Source organism: Medicago sativa, chromosome 7, assembly GCF_051527215.1.
Source record: "Medicago sativa cultivar Bolivia chromosome 7, Bolivia_mono, whole genome shotgun sequence".
Taxonomy (NCBI): Eukaryota; Viridiplantae; Streptophyta; class Magnoliopsida; order Fabales; family Fabaceae; genus Medicago; species Medicago sativa.
The window spans coordinates 98,837,911-98,854,204 of NC_140755.1; the positions used below are offsets into that span (position 1 = coordinate 98,837,911).

The 16,294-nt window shown below is 30.7% G+C and overlaps 1 protein-coding gene, 1 long non-coding RNA gene and 1 pseudogene across 2 annotated transcripts; 1 reads left to right on the forward strand and 2 right to left on the reverse strand.

Annotated features, from left to right (window-relative positions):
- Positions 1 to 1,104: 1,104 nt before the first annotated feature.
- LOC146911037 (uncharacterized) lies at positions 1,105 to 2,289 on the reverse strand. The gene is made up of 3 exons (XR_015017818.1): positions 2,229 to 2,289; positions 1,330 to 1,484; positions 1,105 to 1,178 (listed from the first exon to the last, which is right to left on the reverse strand). It is a non-coding gene; the product is annotated as an uncharacterized LOC146911037 (long non-coding RNA).
- A 5,016-nt stretch (positions 2,290 to 7,305) lies between these two features.
- LOC146911038 (pectinesterase inhibitor 6 pseudogene) lies at positions 7,306 to 8,329 on the forward strand (annotated as a pseudogene).
- A 1,408-nt stretch (positions 8,330 to 9,737) lies between these two features.
- Positions 9,738 to 16,020, reverse strand: LOC146911039 (caffeoylshikimate esterase-like). Its single transcript, XM_085723719.1, has 8 exons — positions 15,639 to 16,020; positions 15,287 to 15,377; positions 14,966 to 14,998; positions 11,722 to 11,868; positions 11,504 to 11,634; positions 11,197 to 11,334; positions 10,959 to 11,057; positions 9,738 to 10,251 (listed from the first exon to the last, which is right to left on the reverse strand). Exons 1-8 carry the CDS (start codon positions 15,663 to 15,665, stop codon positions 9,877 to 9,879), a joined length of 1,041 nt encoding a protein of 346 aa, XP_085579845.1. The 5' UTR covers positions 15,666 to 16,020; the 3' UTR covers positions 9,738 to 9,876.
- Positions 16,021 to 16,294: the final 274 nt, after the last annotated feature.

The following is a 16,294-nucleotide window of genomic DNA, read 5'->3' on the forward strand; positions in this document are numbered from 1 at the left end:
AGGAAGAAAAAGAAAAAAAAAAAAGACAGGAACTATACCAATTTAAGCACTTAACTTTATTTTCTTAACATGCAACATCATCGGTTTGTGTTCCTCAATTCCTTCTTTCATAACCTTCAAATTTGATTACATCCCTTCATAAAGAAAAACTGAAATAAGCAACTTGAATATAGTCATTCATTGAAATTATAATTAGAAAACGTAAAAAAAAAAACATTAACCCGAATAGCCATTCATTGACTCCTTCAAATATTTAACTTGCAATTATATTTGATTCGTCATGACATATGTTTTTTTAGGGATTGTCATGACATATTTATAGCTTAATTCAACTCTATTCTTGAAAAATAACAATAAGCATTATTCTATACTGTATAAAGTTCCCAGTGTACAATGAGCTTTGCCTAAGATGAGGCTTATTGTTAATGAGAAAGCTCATATTAGACAGAGTATTGAGAAAGTTAAACTAATAATCTTTCAATAGTTTCTATTAAGAGACTTTTCAAAGAGCAAAGGTGAAGACAATATATAACAAAAAAATGAAAATTTAATCAATATCCGAATTGAAGACGCATTTGTGACTGCAATGAATTCAAGTATTGATTTGCTTCATCTAACATTCAAGCACAATCAAAAGAAATATAATGAATTTCAAGCCTAGATACACAACTATATGTACGATATTTGGGAAGAATGACCAGCCCAAAAAAAGGCGGAAAAAAAAAGAAAAGAAAGCAAAATACAACATTTTATGCAACTTGTACCACTCTTTCAAGCCTAGATACACAACTACATGAAGAATATTATAAAAGAATGAACTACTAACTTGAATTTCCTCCTGGATTTGGCAATTTTTCTGCAAGATAAAGAAATGAAACCAAAAAGTCATGCATTCACAAATTATGCAAAGATGAAGATTAATTGATTCACATGAGAATAATGAATAAGATTGAATGAGAAGATGCACGATTATCCCGAGTGAGAAGAAAAAATTAATTTGAGAAGGAATGATGCCTTTTGGTTTCGTGACGATGAGAATTGGAGTTTTGTTTTTGAGTAGTGGGAGCATTGATGGAAATTACACAACAAATAGAGTCTTAAACCTTTTTCTCAAATTACAACCTCAAATCATAATCCAAGACTCGTGGTTTTTCTTATTTGAACCATATTTGCAGAACCTATAAAGTGTAGATAGAAACAATCTCATTATCATTATTACAGAATAAAATGAAATTAAAAGTAAGAAGAGAATGAGATAAAAAAAGTGAGTTTGATGTTCCCAATCACTTTGGGAACATGCTCTTCAAAAGAGAGAGATGAACTTCTTACATTCCTTGAAAGGATGGCAGCGACAACACCATTCATCCTTCGTCTATGAAATCCTCTGTCTTCGTGAATCTAACTGAAATCCTCTCCTCTTGGTTCATTTTTTCTACTTCGTTTCATCACAACAATGCTATAATGATGGGTGCAATTAAATTTATCTAAAAAAGATTAACAAAAAGTGATAATACATTAATACTTTCTGCAATCAAATTTGAATATCTTCGCCCAAAATTTGCTAAAAACTCATATTACATTATCAATATAATGATACAGAAAATCACTATCTCATCATAATAAAGTCGATTTGGAAATTGAAAACTAAAAATGCTGAAAACGAAAATCAATTACTGAACTTTTAACCTTTCAATTCATATTGCATTGTACCAAAAAAAAGTGAATCTTCACACACAAAATAAACCCAAACTTACTAAAATTTATACATTATTGATCTAATCCTACATATAAATTCACTATAACATTGGGAAATTGAAAAGGATGAAAACTAAAAAATCAATCAGAACAACAAATTACTTTCATTTGTAATTTCTTAAACCAATTTTTAGAAGAAAAATTAAAGACCTAAGTAAATACTTTTTGAACAGCAAATTTTATTAAGAAACCATTCTCACAAGGAATGAAAGATGAGCAAAATCGAAGAAATAATTACAACAGGAAAACAGGGCACTGCTGCTAGGCCAAAACACAATCGCCCATAAACCAAAAGAGCCAAAACCCCATAACAACAACAGCTGCAACAGCGGTAAAAAAAAAAAACCAGAAAAAACTACCCGAACAAAGGCAAAGCACAGCACCTGGAGCCTCCAAAAACAAACCAAAGCACCACACGAACAAAAACAAACAAACCAATTGCGAAGGTATTGTGAAATAGTGAATTTAGGTACCTTGGCGAAACCTTCGGCGTTACCGATTTGAGTAACAAAGAAGACGGTGACTAAAAACTCTATTGATTAGATAAACCATAATTGAAAATTCAATCGCTTTTTAACATCAATATAATTAAAACCTAAAGAGTAATAACAATTTGTAATCAGAAAAGTGAATAAGGAAAAGGTACCTGAAGCTTTTGCAGTGCAATTGGTTGAGAAACACCGGTGATGCTGATGAATGTGTCAATCGTCCCTTGATTAGGTGTCGCCATGGAAATCAAAATCGCAATCGAATTTTTGACTTGTATGTTTACGGTTGTGTTGGATTATGGCTTTGAGAGCTTGTGAGGCGATTTGTATTTACTGGATTTGTGAAGAATTCGGGGTTTGTGATGATTGGTATGGGTTGGTGTACGGTTCTGCTTCTGGTTTGTGTTGTGAAACCGGCTGTGAAATTGTGCGTGAAGAAATTTGCGGCTTTTTTTTTATTGTGTTTATGCGTTTAATTGGCTGTGAAACCGGCTTGTTTGGGTAAAACAGTAATTGTAGCCACTAGGGTTTTGGAAAAATTAGGGTTTTAAAATTGGCTTGGGACAACTTTTATATATAGATAGATTAGGTTTGCAATTATTTAACCTAACAAATTTCATCTAAAAAAATGCATCGCACCAATTTCATTCTATCCTCTTGCCTTTTTTTTCTACACTGATCCTTATTTATTAATTTTGTTACGTCTGTAGCAATTTAACCTAATTTTTCCTTATTTATTAATTTTGTTAGGTCTGCAGCAATTTTACCTAATTTTTTCCCGCTCATTTGCTTTATTAGGTTTGCAATTATTTAACTTAACAAATTCCATCTAAAAAAATGCATCGCGCCAATTTCATTCATATCTTCTTGCTTTTTTTTTTTAATTTTATTAGGTCTGCAGCAACTTAACCTAATAATTTCCCTCTAAAATGTTGTATTAGGTTAGCAGCAATTTAACCTAACAAATTCCATCTAAAATGTAGCGCATCAATTTAACCTAACAAATTCCCTCTAAAATGCAGTAATCCCTAATATTTCTGCTCACTTTTCATTCCTATCATGTTTTGTCATCGTTTGTATATATCTATTGTTTCTGTAGATTTTTTTTTACAATAATTAATGTTAATATTCCTGAAGTCCAATAACTTTAAACCAAATATTCTCATACTTCTTTATTTTCATACGTCTTTAAAATTTTATTTTATGGCAAAGTATTATACCTTTTAACATATTATTTTATTTATGATGCAGACTATGAATATTATTTTCTACCACTATAAGCCAAGTATTGATAGCTTATTTAGGTGCGAAACTAAAGTCGATATTTGTTGGTTAAAGGATTTTAACCATTAATATGTTATGTTGTTTAATGAATTTTATTTATGAATTTAAATTATTTCAACCTGATATATTTATGTTTGCCCGAACACAAAAATTTGCTTATAATAATTAACCTGGGCAACGCCGGGTATTTAGACTAGTATTTATAAAATTCGAAACCATGGAGACTGTGAAACCATGGAGACCCTAAAAATTAAAATAAAAAGTTGATGGATATACATTATCAATTCAGAATCAAGGAATTGTTTGATGTCACGAAATGGTTCATCGCCATCAAATCATAAGGTGTTGCAAAATAATATTATTGGACATTGATTTGTGTTTTTATTAGATTAATGATTGATTGATTATTGGACATTGATTTGTGTTCACGCGACGTTCTTTAATGATTCAAAATTACTTCCTCCGTTTCAAAATACTTGTCCAAGTCAACCACTTCACACATGTCAATGCATAATTTTGACCGTCAATATCTTTAATTATCTAAAGTAAAAAAATTATAAAAATTTAATATTTTGAAAATATTTGTCGAGACAAATCAAACAACATCTTACATGATAATATTTGTATTTATACATTAGTTAAAAAGTACGGTTAAAGTAAGTCAAGTGAATAGTGCACATTGCAAAAATTGGACATGTATTTTGAAACGGAGGGAGTAATAAATGTACAAATTTTAAAAAGTCAAATACTTTAATTTTTATTGTAATGAATGTATAAATTTTCATAAAAATTTATCGTTTGTAAAAAAAAAAAAAATTAAGGTCACATTTGAGGTCTTAAACGGGTTCCACATGGGCACATCATTTTTTTATTATTTTTTAATAATAATAGCTAATAAGTACTCAACAACTCCAAATGGAGATCCTATATCAAAATGTCTAAATGAGTCTCACCAATAACTATTTATTAATGAAAAGTAACAAAAGCAACTCAAATAATGATTATTTTATTGAAAAGTTGTGTCAGGTCCACTTAAGATTGGAGGTCTTAAGTGAGACCCTGGGTCTTAAGAGACCCTCAAATTTTTTTCTTTCTACAATGGGGGTACCTATTAGGTACCAGATCTTAAATGGTAAAGACTCTACCAATGTGGATGCTCTTACCCATTAATTCTTCATTCGATTGAATTATAAAATTCACGGGTGTTCAACTATAAGATATATACAAAATTACACGTGAGTAAAAGACAAACGAGCAACACTAATAATTTTTTGTTGGCAAAACTAATCGTCTTAAAACTACACTCATACACCCATACACACAACATTGTAATGCATGACCTTTGAACTCTTTATAAAGATCCACGACCTCTGGTGTTAGGAAGCCAAAAGTTTGAAATCTAAATTGTATGAAAGTATGTTGATTGTCAAAACACATTTTCTCATCAAGCGTCTTTAAGGATTACATGTTCCATAATAAAGGCCCTAGTCCTCAATCCTACAAGTCGGGAGACTCCAGTCAACTCCACATATACATCTTTCCCTCCTACTAGGAGTGAGAACATGTCAGACCGTCCGACAAGGGCCTACAGTCTGGCCTATTTAAAACCTATTTCGGTCGAACCTGTTTAATAAAAAGGCAAGGCTCAAACTATTTATAAAGCATATTAATTAAATAAGTCAGACTAAGGCATACACAAAAACATATTAGACCCGTCAAACCGACATGTTTATATATAATATTTCTTTTATTATTGGTATTGTTTAAATTTTTTTATAAACACATCCCTTCATATGGTTTGTTTATTTAGTAGTAGACTTATTGGTGTGATTAGATCTTCATAAGATTTGATTTTTTAGTAGCAGACATGTTGGCGTACTTATGCCTTCATAAGATTTGTTCTATTTAGTATTAGGCTCATATGTGTCGATAGACTTTAGTGTAAAACAGACTTTTAAATAAGCTTTTAGGCTTCCAAGCCCTTAAAAAGACCAGACTAGACCTTGAAAATGAACCTATGATAGATAATAGGTGAGACTCAGACATATAATTTTTGAAGTATGTCAAGCTTAGGTCTTACAAACCCTACCTCCTACCCACTCGTACACCAAAACATACGGTCACCTAAGCGTCGATCTTTCCTCCCGTAGGTTGGTCAAGAAGTTCACAAGTGAATATTTCTTCATACATACTCATGCAAGCCTAAATATATCAAAAATGACATCCCTAACAAGTCATGAACGTATTTGAAATTTCAAAGCTTCCTACCAGGGATTGTGTGCTCTTCAATGGTATTCAGACATGCCTTATGGTAAACAAGGCATACCTCTTCAATTAGAAATAATGGAATCACAAGATAATAACTAAGGATAATACGGTATTATGTTGATGACATACAATGGCATAACCCATCAATATGGATAACTGAAAGAAAATCATGAGCATGTGTTGCTTGCAAACACACAAAAAAACTACCTTCTTTCATGTGGTTGTGTCAAACTTTACTTCCATGTCCTCAACACTCTTTTAATTAATATAAATTATTATGAAATATTAATTATTGGTAAATTGTTTGATTGTTCATGTTCGAGAATGAAGCATGAGATTTGATCCTTTTGTTAAGCTATACAAAAGGTATTGTCCTTAACCGTTTAACTATTTAATCATTGTCATGTTAGATGTTTAATCGTGTGGTTGAAAACTAGACAAACAATGAGAGTAGTCATTCTTTCATACGTGCGATTTCATTAGTTATCCATGTAATCTTAAAGATACACAATTTATTATATATTTTTGGTTATAAATATATGCTATAATTTTGCATTTATAATTTTTAATTAAATTCATCAATTGGTATCAAAACATTGATGGAGATACGAACAAGTTGAGGGGACATTAGATATTTTGAGACGTAGTAGTGTGTGTGAGCTTTTTGCAAAAAACAGAGTTATGTGGTTTCATCACTTCATGCATGATATTGGTGACTCTTGATACTTATGAATGTTAATTACCCATGATCCCCATTGCTTGATCACCATGAATTTTATCAATAAAGAAAGAATAAACTTCCACGATACTATGAAATTGAGTCATCTTATTCAATAGTAGTAGTAACAGAAGTCCTCCTAAAAATAACTCTTATCATGAATGAAGTGAGAAATTCAATTTCCTTTCACGTGTTACGACTAACTTTCCCTACCTATTACAGTTCACCCATATCTCTTTTTTTAAATGCACTCACTAGCCTCTTGCCCATACAATCCATAACACCCTCACTCACAAGAAAGTTCCAGACAGTGAGACAATACATGCTGCCTTTTTCAAGCCTATACCTTGAAAGCTAATCTCTGTCTCATTAATTTTCAATCAATTAATTTTATAAAAATTGATTTTAATAAAAAGTTAGTTAAACGTAAAATGGTTAATGTTTAGATATTAGTTTAGTGAGTTGAAAAATAAATTTGAATGTGAAAATTAGTTTAGAATTTATGATATTAATCCGACATTTATACATTAAAACTATAGTAATAGATACCTCCATTTCTTTTGAGAAATGATGAGGATTTCAACTCGTCAAAAACTATGAATCTTAAATTCAAACATGAAACAATTTTAAATGTAAAATCAATTCTAATAAAAATATATTTAAATATGTCAAAATTAATTCTACATTTCTAAAATCAATTTTGACACCTAAAAAAAATAATAGAACCAAATAAACTTGTCACACTTCTCCAATTCCACTGGTCCATAGCAACTATATATTTCATGCCTAACTCTTCCCTTCTCTTCTTAATACTATTAGCACCAAACTATATTTCCCTTAATCTTCTTTGAACTTCTTCGTTGTCATTCTACATAATATAAAATGATTATAACATCACGCCTTATTTTACTATTAGTATTTCTTTCATTCTCAACAAATACTAGCCAAATTGTATATGCAAAAGGAAACAAGAACAACAATGTTAAGGAAGCTTGCAGTGTCACAAGGTACCAAAACCTTTGCATCCACACACTAGCACAATTCTCCAACACAGCAGGAAGAACCCCAAGCAAATGGGCACGTGCCGGGGTGTCGGTAACGATAAGCGAAGTTAAGAATGTTCAAGCATATCTCACAAAATTAAAGATGAACGAGAAGATGAAAGGAAGAAACAGAGTTGCACTTTCAGATTGCATAGAAACTTTTGGCTATGCACTTGATGATCTTCATAGGTCACTTGGTGTGCTTAGGAAACTAAGCAAAAACACATTTAGTACACAAATGGGAGATCTCAACACATGGATTAGTGCAGCTCTTACTAATGAAGACACTTGCCTTGATGGGTTTGAAGGAAAAACGGAGAAGCAAATTAAATTGCTGCAAAATAAGGTTAAGAACGTGTCTTACATAACAAGTAACGCACTTGCTCTTGTCGATAAACTTGCTTCTACGGGTTTGGAAAGCATCACTGATCCATAGAAGTTCTTAAATTAATAGGTAACCGAAATATATATATTATTATAAATTAATGTTATAGAAATAAGTTCTGTTGAATCATACAAAAATCAATAAACTCTGAGGAACTTATTGATACTAAATAAGCTCTAAGGAGCCTTTTAGAAAGAAAAGAAAAAACCCTCGGGTTTTTTTTTTTTTATAGATACTAACTGCTAGTTCTTTTTGTACCAAAAAAAAAAAAAAACTAGTGGTTTTATTTCGGGTGTGTGTAGTATATATTGTTTCTTTTTAAATCGTCCAATCCAAAAAATGTGTCTGTGAGAAGAAATTAATAAACAAAGTCTAGCATATGTCTAAATATTGTTTTTTCTGTTCAATTAGAGTTGTGGATTAGACTTGGATGCTGCTTGTTCTCTATATGTATGACGACATGCAATCTTAAATGTTTTTGTTTATGATTGAAGAAGAATTTGTATTATCAACTGATATGTTAATATTTGCGCTTCTTAAAATAAATGTTAGCATTGCAAATTAAAATTTGTCAAATTCATCTAACATTATTACATTTTGTCAAAAGAAAAATATCTAACTTTATTACATAATTTTTTTAAGAGGACAAAAACAAAATATTAACAAATCTCTCTTTGATGCACAAGGAGTGCTTAAAAGGGATTAGAAAGTGTTAAATTACAAAAGTTCATACTAAACTAGAAAAAACTTAATAGAAATTACATAGGGAATAATCCAAAACAAAGCAGCGGGCTAATCCATCAAGCATTAAAATCGATGAGAGTATTGGTTTTATGAGTCTTCAACCACTATTAATAACGAAGCTTTATAAGCTCAAGTAACTGCTCCATCCAACGATCTTTAATATCGAAAATTCTTGCACTACGCTCTTTCCACATAACCGAGATACAAGACATCTAAATTATCCAGACAAGAGCTGATTTCCTTCCTGCAGAAGAGCGCACCACTAATCTGTAACGCTTGTTCATCCATGTGAGTTGGGTTAACAAAGAAATTCCCAACCACCAAAAACACAAGGTTTCCGATACCAGCAAAGAAGTTTCAACTAAGAAGTAGATGATTAATTGTTTCCTCCTTACCATGCCCTCCCGAACAAAGTAACGAACCAGAAGACCCCACACCACGACGATTTAAATTATCTTTTCTTGGGATCCTTTTATTAAATAGTTTTGAAACAAATAACCTTTTATTACATAATTATACACATATATGTTTTTCATGTCATGTAAAGGTTTATACACATGACGAGCAATCCTAAATGTTTTTGATTGATTATCTTTGATTCCTAGTATGTACCTTAAAGTGTAAAAGAGAAAGGGTTGTAGTTTGTAATTCATAGCCAAAAAATAGTATATCATCTTTCCATAGTTTCCTTTTCCAGCTCAACAATAGGCTCTAATAATTAAAATTTGAGCTATTTTCATAAATCAACTTCATAAACCTGGTTTATAAAGTTAGAGATTTATCTTATATACGATCACACATACCACATTCAACATAAGATTTTCAAATTTGGTTATTACTCTTGATGGCCATATTGTTAGCCAAAGATGATTATAAGTCTAAGATATATAAGATCATTGATTATACGATATCACTTCCTCTCTAACAATACGTATTACCCACAAAAAATATTTGGTAGAGAAGTTCTTATAGGATAATTTTTGTCTCCAAGATCTTAAACATGCCTAACAATCTACTATTGACTTATTGTTGCAAGGAGTTAAAAAAACAAGTTGGAAAGTAAATAACACAGTGAAATTAGGCAGGCAGAATGTGAAAGATATCCCCACAGTAAACTGTAAAACAGTATATAGCTACATCATGAACCTACATTCATGGTCACAGTCAACACCAGAGTGTAATTATTTCATTCTAATTTGCTGAGTGGTGTAACAAACGACTTCCTTTCAAGCCACAAAGATAACTTTTTCGCCTATGAGATTGTTTCATAGTCTTTGCTGATGATACAACTGGTGTCAATGTCTCATTGTCATGGTTACAAGTCTCAATTGGATGTGTAGAATCATAGGCAGCATTGTTGGCGTGCTTGTCAAGCCATGTTATGATGTCTTCAAAAACTTTTTCAATGTTGTCATCTGGCTCACCAGATGTTAAACCATGCCACATTCCAGGGTACAATTTAATTGTCTTATCTTTACTACTTGCTCTCTCATATAATGCCCTGCTTACTTCTGGGTCTGTCACTGTATCTGTTTCTCCATGCAATACAAAAAATGGAAAGGTTACCTGCTCAAAATTCCACCCAAAGTACCAAATAAATTAGGTATGATATGAAAAGTAATTACATTTGATAAGTGTTAATTTGAATATTTGTTGGCAAGCCGAAAAAAGGTAACTTGATTATGTGTATGTATAGATAAACAATTTAACGTTTATTTGGTTTTGCCGTAACAAAAACTAAAAGTGATGTTGAATGTGAATCACTTTATGTTTGGATACATTCACATTCACATAAAATGAGTTGAACAAGAAAATTGAGGCTAAAAATCAAAATTTAGAGGCGAAAGTATCAAATTGCGACTTCAAGTTAGTATCAATTTTGGAAGGAAAATCAATCCTATTCAAAAAGGCATCCGGTTAAAAGAAAAACAATTTGGACTCCTCCAAAATAGAAACAAACATACACTTGATTAATCGCTTATTATGTAAGTGTTTTAAGTATAAGCTATTTCTATGATAGAAGATAAAAAAAGATTGAATTGTTTTCATGTAGCTATAAGCCGTTTTCAAAAGTTATCCCGGAGAATTTATAGAAATAAGTTGAAAACAAACATGTCATAATTGTTTTCATAAACTCTTCCAAACAGTCTCAACAATGCTTATACTAGTAGATAAGTTCAAATAAGTCAATCCCTCAAAAAAAGTTCAAATAAGTCAATGTAATGCAAACGAACTATGAGTATTATGTTCAATAAATGCAATGCATAGTTAACCTTGTATAAGGTGTCTTCAAGATTCATGCTGGTTCTTAACATTTCTAGGGCTGTTTTTAACCTGGGCTTGTCCTGGTATATCAACTTGTTTTTCCTTATCTGCAACCATTGTCAAAGGAAGTGGTATATGAAATGAGACACTAATTAGCTAAACTCAAAGTCATTTTAAGAAAGCCTCAATTATAGATTAAATAAAAACTTCAGATATATTTACGAGAAAGGAGAAAAAAAACCTCACCCTTTCTCGTTTGGCCGGATCTTTGAAGGCAAAATTGATGACATCCTTTGTGGGAACTATCTTCCACTTTGGTATGATATCTTCAACTTTAGTCAATATGTTGATGACAACTTGGTGTGGCTTCATCTTCTCTGATATCTGCACATTTGTATAAACCATATTTTCATGTTTACTTTAGTGATTAATTTTTCTAAACAAAAAGTATATGGATTTATAATTAACTTGGAGTGTGTACCTGTAATGTAAAGATTTTTTACGACTTTAATTCATATACAACGTTAGTGAATATTTTTTTTACAACGTGTACCTTACACATGGGTGCGACAAGGACAGCGCCATCCCAAAAAGAAGGGTCCTTTTGATGCAAAAGTAGACTAACTGCTCCACCCATGGACTCTCCATACAAGAACCTAGCTTTTCCCTTATACTCTTGGAGAACTGAAATTAACATTAAAATGAATGATGAAACTATAATGGATTAAAATGTATACACTCAAAAGATTAGACAAGGTGTTGAATCCATACCACTAACTGACTTGAAAAAGTCATAACAGTCATTAACAATGTTGTTGAACTTCTTAATGTAACAACGAACACCTTCAGATTGTCCATGTCCTTCATAATCTACACCATACACAGCATATTTGGCACATGCTAGCCGCACTCCACATTCTGTAGTACCCATCATGCTACCATAATTAGCTAGAGATAAACCCTAAACATATATCTATAGTACTTTCTCTATTTCATTGTTAATTTTTACCTTCTCGTACTCTAAGAATATAAGACACATTTTTTTCTAAGGACAAAAGTTAATGTACCCAAAAAAAAAAAAAAATAACCATGAATTTTTCATGAGAAAATGTGACGACAGGAGAGGATCTACATGGCATGTCCAAAAACACAAACAACCATCGTCCTTCTTACTGTTAAACTGTTCCCTTCCGTAGCAAAAGGACATAGTACCTTAATTACTTCATAAGAAATGCATACCAACCAACGATCATTCTAGATCTCGATCTGCCATATTTTGTTTTTTCAGGGTTGACTAAGTGCAATAAGATCAGAGCCAAGCTGACACTAGATTTTTCGTTGGGTACAAAGTTACTCCCCCTCCCATAATTCTATATGTTTTTTTTTAAAATATTAACCATTTATTGTTATATTTTTATTGAATCGCAGAAATAAAAAAATAGTTTATCATTTTTTGGATATTTTTTTACAAAATCAATGAAATAAAAAATTTAGTATAACATTAAATTTATGTACAATTGATATTGTTCTACAAATTTACTTAGGAGAGATAATTGCTAATTTATAGAACTATTATTTTTACAACACCAATTTATTCTATTTTCCAAACTGTATTGATTAAATATTGCAGAAAAAGACTTAGCATAGTAATTTTAAGTATGGTATGTTGGTCCTTTCAAAAAAAAAAAAAGTATGGTATGTTGGTAAAAAAAATTAATTGAGACAATTAATAATTTGAAATGAATTTTATAAAAAGAATAAAAAAAAAATCTTAAATGAGGACGAATGTAACACTATTGATTTGTCCTACTTGAGACACGTCTATACATGCACAAGAATATTTTAGCAACAAGTAACGACTACATATTTAGTTGGGTTGGTTGAGCTAATCAAGAGCTCTTCGTGGGAATGGTTTAATGGTAGGGACGAAGGAAATTTTCGTACACCATTTTCTGATGGGTGGCTTCGTCCACTTTCAAATTGTAAAAAGAAAACGTGTAAAATAATTAATCATATAAATAAGAGTATTGTGGTAAAATCATAAATAAATTGAATAATTTTTACTTTATGTGTATAACACCTTGAAAGCTTGAACCACCAAATTTCAAAGAAAAATTTCATTGAACCCTGAAGTTCTGTTGTTGGTACCCTAAATGTAAAATCAATTAAAAATCCAAAATGTAAATATATCTCTCTTTTTTGAACAAGAAAAATGGAGTAAGTTCCTACAAAAAAATAAAAAATAAATTAAAGTAATTAAAAATGAAAGATATACTAAAGTATATTAAATGTCTGACTGATTAATAAGTAGTAGTACTACTATTTTGCTGAACAAAACAAAATTCATCACTTAGTTGGTCAAAAGAAAAATTCGTCATCTAATAAATGGACACCAGATCGGTATCTTTATGGGCTGAACTAAAACCAAATATAGGTAGACATCCATTATAAAATTAAACTAGTACAGTATATGTTTTCTTTTCTTGAACAAAAAAATATGATATCTTGTGCATTTTTTTTCCAATCGGAGGTTCAACCGTTACCAAATTAGTGCTCATTTGTATTCTTTTCTCATTGGAGAGGTTCAACCACCTTCTAGAAAACTGACAAGTAACTAAAAGAAAAAAAATATAATGAGCACGCACAAACCATAAAGATTTAAGTCTATCTTTTTTTTTTCTTTCTTTTTTTGAGAGGAGATTTAAGTCTACTGTTCACATTATACATAACTATTTTTAAATAAAAAAATGTGACTTTTTAATACTAACTTAAGATGAGTTTAAAATTAAAGTGTAATTTTTTAAAACGTTTTTTCATGTTTCATCTCTTTTCAATTTGAAATTTGTATTTTTTCCAATAATTGACCCCAAAGCATGTTTAAATTTTAATTCATACTACATCACAAATTAACACAATTTCTATTGCCAATTTGACGACATGAGCATTTCAAAATAATTTTATACATCCTTAAAAAAAATATGCATGATTTGTTTAGACTCTGTTTGGTAAAAATAGCGGATAACTGATAAGCTAGCTGATAGCTTTTAGCTGATAAGCTAGCTGATAGCTTTTAGCTGATAAGCTAGCTGATGACTGATGACTGATAAGCTAGTTGAAGTGTTTGGTAAAATTAGCGGTTTAACTAGCTGATAAATGTAAAATGACAACAAAGGACATTCTTAATTTATATTAAATTTATATCAATTAATAAACTAAATGTAGCAACATCTTTTCTATTTTCTCGACAAGATGCTATTATCTATTTATTATCATTTGTCTCTATTTTATACAAAGAATAGACATTACCAAAATGTATTATTATCTATACGGGACGACATTACCAAAATGTATTATTATCTATATGGGACATTTTGTAAAAAAAAAAATCTATATGGAATATTACCTCAAAAATCTATATGGAATATTATATACCATCTATATGTGTTATCAACGACGGATTATTTCTCTAAAAAAAATTGATGGATGATTATAAAAAAAATAACTAAACAGTTATCGTAAAAAAATGGACAATTGCACTTCTTTTTTGACAAGGAACAATTATACTTTATTAATACCCTGAAAAAACATCCTAGAATTATTCCTTTTATTGTTTTAATCTTTATGGCTGCATTTAATACATATAAATTATAATAAATAAAGAAGGGGTAAAAACGGATTTACATAAAACAAAAAGGGTAATAATGGAAGAAAAAAGAATAAGCTATAAGCTATAAGCTCAAACGCTACTTAGAATAGCTTCTGAAAAATAGCTTATAAGCTCGTTGAAATTCGTGAAATAAGCTATAAGCTCGTTGTAAAAAAAGTTACCAAACAGAGTTTTTTTTGTCAAATGAGCCTATAAGCTATAAGCTATAAGCTCTTTTGGTGGCCTTACCAAACAGACCCTTAGTTTATTTCCTTTAAACCGACTTCAAATATAACAAAAAAAAGGGGGGGAATAGAAAAGGATGCTGATATTGATTGATAAACAAGTTACTGGAAGAACATTTATTACCTCTCATGAAACGACTGCACTCCATGCCATAACCTGCAACAGATATTTAATGAAACAGAAGCAAAATCACACCTTCTAAGATAGAGAGAGAAAATTAGAGATAAATAAAATTTGGGTCATGTTAACCAGTGCACCGGGGCACTAGTTAAGGAATCCAAAAAAGGAAAATTTGAAATAAAAGTAAATTTTTTTTGACTTTTGAGAAATTGATTACACAACTTCCAATACAAAAACTATTATATTTGTTTCCTTAACCAATGCCCTAGGGACATTGGTTAACATTTTCCATAAAATTTTATTAATAGACAGTGAATTAATTACCATGGCAAAGAAAAACCAGAGCCTTTGGAGAACATAATGGCAACCATTTACAGGTGAAAAGTTGCACTCCCCTTGGGTTCCTCCAGAACTCCTGATGCATGTTACGTATATAACATTAATCTCCATAATATTAATATTAATTAGCATAATAACATAGCAATATTTTTTATTAGTTGATGTAGCATCATTTTACAACCATTTCATAAAAAATTTAAACTCCGTTCATAAGGTTACAAAATCAAACTATTTTCACTGGGATATAACTCGTGAAAGTACCTCGGAACACATAAACATAATAATATGACATAGTAAATAATTAAAGAAAAATTAGCGTGTAAGAGAAAGTACTTACTTCTTTATATTGAAACTCTAAATCCATATCAACCAGTTAATCGATCTGATCAACTAATATAAAATGCAGTAACCTATGAACAAGTGATTGATCTGCAAGTGAAAGGGAAACCTTGGTCCAGCTCTTAATTAAATACTAATTAAGAGGATAATGCATGTGAAGTTGATGGTGAAAGTTATTATTAATTGAGAGAGAAAGGAAGCAAAAATTAATTTTTTGCTACGTGCAGAGGAGAGAAATAGAGTAAAGAGAACGATGGGACAAATGAAATGATCGAGTAGAAATAGAGAGGAGTTTGCAGGAAAAAGGCTACAAAGAAGAGGGCGGTACAATGTCCTTTTGAAAGAGACGGTGAGGGTGTGTGTTTATTAACTTGTGCTGCGAGTCAAAATAGATTCGAATTCAATATATAAAGATCATACAAAATTTTAATAAAATTTAATGTGTATCTATTTTAGGTTTACACTATTATTTTAGGGTGTATTTACATTCTCACAAAAAGTTTTTTTTCTCTCTACTTTCCACCTCTCCAACAAACCGACCTTAGTTTACAGTATTATTGTCAATTTTGAGCTCAAATCACACTCATCTTTGTGTTTTTCTTCTTATGTTCACCTAAACAAATTATTTTCACATAGATCTAGCTTTTTTTCTTG

Excerpts from the sequence above, each read along its gene's own strand:
- LOC146911039 (XM_085723719.1), bottom strand. The coding sequence starts at position 15,665 with ATGGATTTAGAGTTTCAATATAAAGAA. Across the intron at positions 15,378-15,638 it reads TAGAGTTTCAATATAAAGAA|GAGTTCTGGAGGAACCCAAG; the intron begins GTAAGTACTTTC and ends AACATGCATCAG. Across the intron at positions 11,335-11,503 it reads TTGTCGCACCCATGTGTAAG|ATATCAGAGAAGATGAAGCC; the intron begins GTACACGTTGTA and ends ACAAATGTGCAG.